The 6,708-nt window shown below is 44.7% G+C and overlaps 1 protein-coding gene across 1 annotated transcript in view; it reads left to right on the forward strand.

The window, feature by feature from the left end:
* The first annotated feature begins 4,271 nt into the window (after positions 1-4,271).
* pitpnc1b (phosphatidylinositol transfer protein cytoplasmic 1b) overlaps positions 4,272-6,708 on the forward strand; it is an 11,863-nt gene continuing 9,426 nt past the window's right edge. The window contains exons 1-2 of the mRNA XM_062539435.1: positions 4,272-4,933; positions 6,598-6,708. The exon at positions 6,598-6,708 is cut by the window's right edge and continues 38 nt beyond it. Coding sequence (XP_062395419.1) covers positions 4,886-4,933; positions 6,598-6,708 — 159 coding nt within the window. The 5' untranslated portion in view covers positions 4,272-4,885. The remainder of the gene's footprint in view (positions 4,934-6,597) is intronic.

Genomic DNA, 6,708 nt, shown 5'->3' on the forward strand with positions numbered 1-6,708 from the left:
TAATTCTCAAACACTGCACTAGACCTCTCTCTCTCACACACACACACACACACACACACGCACACACGCGCACACGCACACACACACACACACACACACACACACACACACACACACACACACACACACACACACACTTTGATATGACTTGATAAAGCAAAACTCCTATTAATTATTCATGACTATGAGAACAGATTGATTGAGTTAGGTTGGGGGCATGGTATGTCTGTGATTTTAGGATGATTTATTTTGGATGAGTCATTTTCACTTTAATGATGAGGTCCACTGGTGGTGTCTACACCGAATACAGACAAAACAGAACAATGCAAAAGGGCATCTTTAGACACCAGTGTGAACGAGCACGACCTGACCTGCTATGAAGAATCCATTGTGAAAATAACACTGGAGAACAGGAAAGTTATAACATCTCAGTCCACAATTCTAATCCAACAAATGTATATATATATATATACATTTGTTGGATTAGAATTGTTAGGATTGTAGAAATATATAAATATGTGCAGATTGTTCCTCAGTGTGTGTGTGCTCAAATAGCTCCAGTGTTCATGCACCATCCAGGTGCTGTAAATGGAGAGCAAACATGGTGCCGTGGACCGCGCCATAAAGGACACCATCCAATCACCATCAAATCAAGCTTTAGGGGCTTGGAAAGGAGAGGTGTATATTTTGGATGGCTGTTGAGCTGCTCTATTAAGTCTTTCGCCAGAGTAGCAAGCTGCACCTTCACTCAAAAATGAGAAAACAAACTGCACCTTCACTCAAAAATGAGGAAACATCACCATCTCAACAGTAGCAGAAAATCTTACCAATCACATAGAGCTCATTCACTTACTATTGACATTTATTGATCATCATACTGATGACTTTTGGAGAACTGTCAACAATTTTTCTTGAAAACGCTTAACCATGGTCCCCATTTAAAAACAATTAATGGGCCAGCAGGAAGCATACTTACGGCCTCTTCATAGATTCCTCAGCACATCTCTGTGCATCTGAAAACACACAAATTTAACTACAGTATTCCTTGTCATTGCACACCACAGAATACAGAATCGATTTGTGTGCAAATGCAAGCAACACCAAAGTACGGCTTTCTTATGCAACATGTATAATTGATTGGAGAACACAAATCAAACAATGTAATGGCTGCATTTTAAAATAGGCTATGAATATGAATGGTATGAATTATTCTTTTTGCAGCTCGGAGATTGCAGCGACTTGACTGGCCTCTAGTTTGATAAGGAGAAAAGAAACTCCATACCCCAGTTTTGACTGAATGCACAATATGATCCATCTGAGTCTGTTGTGTCCCGTCGGAGAAATCTCCACGATCAATGCGAACAATATTTGGATTTCACAGGTTGTCATAGACACTTGCCATGGTTGATGATGGTGTGTTACATTTTGAAATTGTATGACCTAAAATAGCCTACACAGCTTAGCCCGTCTCCCCGCCCCAGCCGCCGTATCTGGGTCTGCCTTGACAGCGAGAGATGGGGAGTCGATGGGAAGAAGTGAATGCTCCTCTCCGTCCGGTTCATGGGGGAATTTGGCCCTCTCCCTGTGCGGGCAGGGCCTCCGTGGAGATATCAATTAAAAGGGCTGGCCAATCAATGCCGCAAGCCGACCAACGATCCCCCACAACAAGCATTATGGAAATTAAGCCAACATTACTTATAGCCTCTCACCCCCCACCCTTTTTTCCCCCCTAGAGGGATTTAAAACCATTTTACTGTGACCAGACTGAGATCCATGCAATTCTCTGTCTGTCCTCATAAAGAAGGCATTTTTTTTGTTGCCCCGATATGGCCCATATAGGAGTCTGAGTTCACATAATTAGTTAAAAGTGTGGGAGCTGTTAGGCAGCCCTGAGCGAGACAGGGCAGCAGAGAGGCAGAGGCAGAGTCATCTCTCCCTGGATGCTAAGTGTCTGGCGCGGTGACCTGCTGACTGTAAGACCAGCCATGAAATGTAAGTGTTCTCTCGCTCTCTCTCTCTCTCTGCCCATGGCTGGCAGCCCACGCTTTAAATAGGAAACACTCTCCGCTGATTACGGCCTGGATCACAGGAGATTACACAATATCTTGGAGGAATATGCAGCTTTTGCTCGAAGATACTTTTCTTTTTTTTTTCAAACAGGGCTAACACACACACACAGTTTTTTTAGGGACCCATGTGTAAATGGGCCTTTTTTTATCTTCAGCGTAGAGGAGATCTGCAGTATTACTTAACACACTCCTATCTCGAATGCATTTTTATGGTGGTACATAGAGAGTTCATTATTGTTTCAAAGGTATACGAGAGCAGGGTGCCGCGACTGGAACACCTTGGAGCCTGTACTGTCACACACTGATACTGATGGCCAGGGTTTCTCGTGGTGTCTGATCAAAGCACGAGCCCTCTGGCTAGGTCAGCAAAGTGGCACTTCCTGGAGCGCAGGATTTCCTGCAGGCTTTGGCAACCAATCACATGCTTCACGCAGGGACTGGCGAGGGTTCCCAGGTGTTTACAAGTTAGCTGCATCACCATGAGCGCGGTAAACAGGGACAGTATCACGAGAAGTCTCTCATTGATGTCCACTGTGTTTGAAACATGGAGTGCCGCTGGCAGAGTAACAGACACGAGCACAGGCTGGACAGTTCTGAAACTGGCCAATTGAGGTCATAAAAGAGTTTGTATGAGGTAACAAGAATGTGCATGCCAATCACTCTGTGGATAGAGGCTGTGCTTGCTCCATTGAGGATTGTTTCCAGTTGTCACAATCTAATGGACATAGACTTTAGGCTATTGTGATTTTGAAAAGATTGAACCGGCCTTTAACCAGTCCACACTTCATCATGGGACTGGCATGCTTCCTACGTTGATATATCAGCAGTGATGCATGGTGAGGCCATCAATGAATAACAATACATATTTCTTTCGCTCCAGCTTCGACTCTTTGCAGTTTGCTACCGTTGAGTAACCTACCACCTCCACCATTATTGTAGCTACATTTCAAGCAAATGCTTCATTTAAATGTCATCACACTTAGCCACCCCCACTGGCCTCTGATTGGTGGGCCCTTCAGAATGGTCCCTCCATTCGTCTTGTGCACAGCAGCTCCATACTATCCCAGCGAAAACGGAGCCGTGAGCAATAGGCGGGCAGCACCAGGCTAGCCATTTGCAGGTTATCAGACACTTTAAATAGCCCATAAAGAGGAGTCATTTCAGACATATGGTACCCCTTTGTGTTTTTAAAAAATACAACCTTTCTTTATTCACCATTCACAACCATCCTCTGACATCCATTTCAAATGGGTTTTGTTTCCAGGGCACGGCGGCATTAGCGGTGCAATATTAGGCACGGCTGTGCAATTGTAATTTGGTGGTACTGGGAAGCTTAATGAGCACAGGTGTGTCATAATTGGAGTTTCAGTCCACAGGCTCAGTGTTATGTAACTATTAATTGTCCCCCAGCTTCCACTCTATCTGTGCTAATATTTAATCTGGTGCCCGAACCCAACCTTCCAAGTCGTCCATTTTAAGGCCCTCTGTAGCTTTAAAGCAACCATAAAACTCCCTGGCACAGCAAGAGTCTCAAACTATCTTTGATGACCTAGATTCCGTCTACGTGTGTATCTTCTTCACACTGGCTTCACAGATGCCTTACTGAGCTGATTTCCACATCATGTAAATCAGATGTGTGTTTTTTATTTCATTTCCCGAATGATCTGCATAGCTATATGAGTAGTGAGTATCAAGTTAATCAAAAACCAAATGAGTGTGTTGGTGTGTGTGTGTGTGTGTGTGTGTGTGTGTGTGTGTGTGTGTGTATGTGTGTGTGTGTGTGTGTGTGTGTGTGTGTGTGTGTGTGTGTGTGTGTGTGTGTGTGTGTGTGTGTGTGTGTGTGTGTGTGTGTGTGTGTGTGTGTGTGTAGTGTAGTGTGTGTGTGTGTGTGTGTGTGTGTGTTTGTGTATTTGAAAGCGATAGAGAGAGAAAGCATGCTACCGTGTGTGTCAGCACTGGTGTGTGTGTGTGTGTGTGTGTGTGTGTGTGTGTGTGTGTGTGTGTGTGTGTGTGTGTTTGTGGGTGACGGTGCCAGAAAGTGGGAGAGAGATTAGCGAGATTGAGCGCGAGCATGGGAGTGTGAGCCCACAGGTGAGGGAGAGAGGAGGAGAGGTGGGCAGGTGGGAGGAGGAGGGGAAAGAAGGAGGGAGTGCAGCAGGAGGAGGGGGGAGGAGAGAAGAGGGAGATAAGCGGAGAGAAGGAATTCACCGAGACCTGAAGGCAAGAGGTAAAATCACAGACGAGAAAGGGAGGGGCACCTTCCACAACACGACGGCACAGTTACACATGGAAACAGCCGGTAGCGAAGGGGGGGAGACAAAGAGAAAGAAAGAGAGAAAAGGGAAGACAAGCAGACATAGTTTCACTCTGGCGACAGTTGCCTGCTAAAGACAAAGGCAAATAAGAGCTGGCAATGAAGGCGAAGGACAGAGCAGAGTGTTGACTGAAGGAGTGAAGAGATTAATGGGAGACACCAGAGAAAAGAGTCAGAGAGAACATAAAAATAGTTTTGTGGATACACATTGACTGAGAGAGCAGTACAAGACCCAAAGGGCAACTGACATCAGCAGAAAAAGAGAGCGCGAGAGAGAGAGAGAGAGAGTGAGAGAAAGAGAAAGAGAACGTGACAGAGAGAGAAAGAGAGCGAGAGAAAAAGAGAGGAGAAGTGGAAGTCAGTGCAATCCTTTTGAGATTGTATTAAAACATGTTTCAGTTCACCATACAGACAGCATAGGATAGACTGACAGAACGAGAGATAGAAGGCTTAGCAGGAAGAGAGTCAATCCAACAGATAGCCATCAAGCACTTCACTCACAATGCTGACGAAGGAGTACAGAATATGTATGCCTCTGACAGTAGACGAGGTAAGTGAACACAGTCGAAGTCGCGTTGGCTTTTTGTGTATGGTTGTATTTGCCATGGTCTGTGGGCTGACTGTAAGTGTAAACACAATGTGAAAAGAGTGTGGTATCAATCCAGGCTGAAGTGGCAGCTCCTCGAAGTCAAGCAGGTGCTGCCTTCAGCCTGGACTATGGCACAAGTCCACAGTACTACGAAGCCACAGACTGCTCTGTTGACATGTCACAGCACACTTGGCGCTTGAGATAGCTCATGATTTCCTCAGGAAATCCTCTGTGTGGTAAAAAGAAAAAGACGGTCACGAGTTGTTCTTGTCGATGTGTTGTGAGGGAAGTGTTCACCATTTCATGGTTTGATCACAGTTCACTGTAAATAGCTTTTAGTGTCGGTGTCTGACAAGCACCATTGATTGCAGTAATGGGCCACCAGTGTAGTGTAGCTAATAACCAGCTGAGGCTCAGAATTGTTAACCAGATCAGCGGAACTGTGGGCTTCTGACAATGCTGCTATTGCCTGCAAGGACAACCATGTCACAATATCTTTGTTTGTGTGTGTGTGTGTGTGTGTGTGTGTGTGTGTGTGTGTGTGCATGCGTATGTGTGTGTGTGCGCGTGTGTGTGTGCGTGCGTTCATGTACGTCTTGAGTTTTTATCCCCGTACAATTATCTATCTTTCTACACAAACAAAAAAAACAAGTCAAACTGGTTACCTCCTTTAAGTCCACGGCAGACAAAGACTTCCAAACGTAAACACTGGCCTTAGAGTTGAAGAAAACAACAAAGGGGATTTCACTCAACATAGCTTTAAAGTATGTAAGGTCTTTAAAAAGGATTGTCTCTTCCTCTCCGCCCTCAACTCCCCCATTATTTGTGCTACCTGTTTTCTAGTAATCATTCATTGCTAAATATAGCTGCAGGTAACACATTCACTCAGCACTGACACCAGGTCGGAGTTGAGCTGAGTTGAGCTGTGTGTGTGAGTTGTCTTTGACTTTAGCCATGAGCACTGTGTTCACATCAAGGCTAGGAAGTGTATACCTCATTTGTCTTCCGAACATTATGCAAATGGTGTGATTTTTTGCTGTCACTCAACAGATGACTGTGTTTTCATTGCCAGCACTTACCCCTCTTTGACTTTGAGTAATGACTACATCAGCATTCCTGCATCCTATAAAAATGTCCCGTTGATCCAAGAATGAAACGAACCATACAACTTTAATAAGTAATGATTTTACATCCAAATACTGAAAACTCTGAATGCTTACTTCTACTAATACGAAATAGGCCCGATTCACTCCTAGAAGAAAATATGCTTGTGCTCCTTTTGAAAAATGAGCAATGTTTGGGAAAAACAGATTGGTTTCTTAATCTCAGTGTGAATGAAAATAAGTTTGTGGTCTTAATCCCTTATGAGAAGGAGGCTGTCTTAATAAGCATATTTACTGAAAATGTATGAGGCTAAACACTTGGATTATAACAAACAAAAATAACACCACTGAAGAGAACATTCGGCCTGGCAACAGCGTGAAGGTGATTAAGTTTGACCTCTCTTTTTAGCTCGCAATCTCTCTTACTTAACTTTTGACTTTCTCACACTCGCTCTCACCCACCCACCACCACTCTCCCTCTCCCTCTCTCTATCTCTCTATCTCTCTATCTCTCTCCCGCAGTATAAGATTGGTCAGCTTTATATGATCAGCAAACACAGCAGCGAGCAGAGTGGAGGCGGCGAGGGGGTGGAGGTGCTCCGCAACGAGCCCGACGCGCACCCCGAGCACGGC

This window comes from Sardina pilchardus, chromosome 6 (assembly GCF_963854185.1).
Source record: "Sardina pilchardus chromosome 6, fSarPil1.1, whole genome shotgun sequence".
Taxonomy (NCBI): Eukaryota; Metazoa; Chordata; class Actinopteri; order Clupeiformes; family Clupeidae; genus Sardina; species Sardina pilchardus.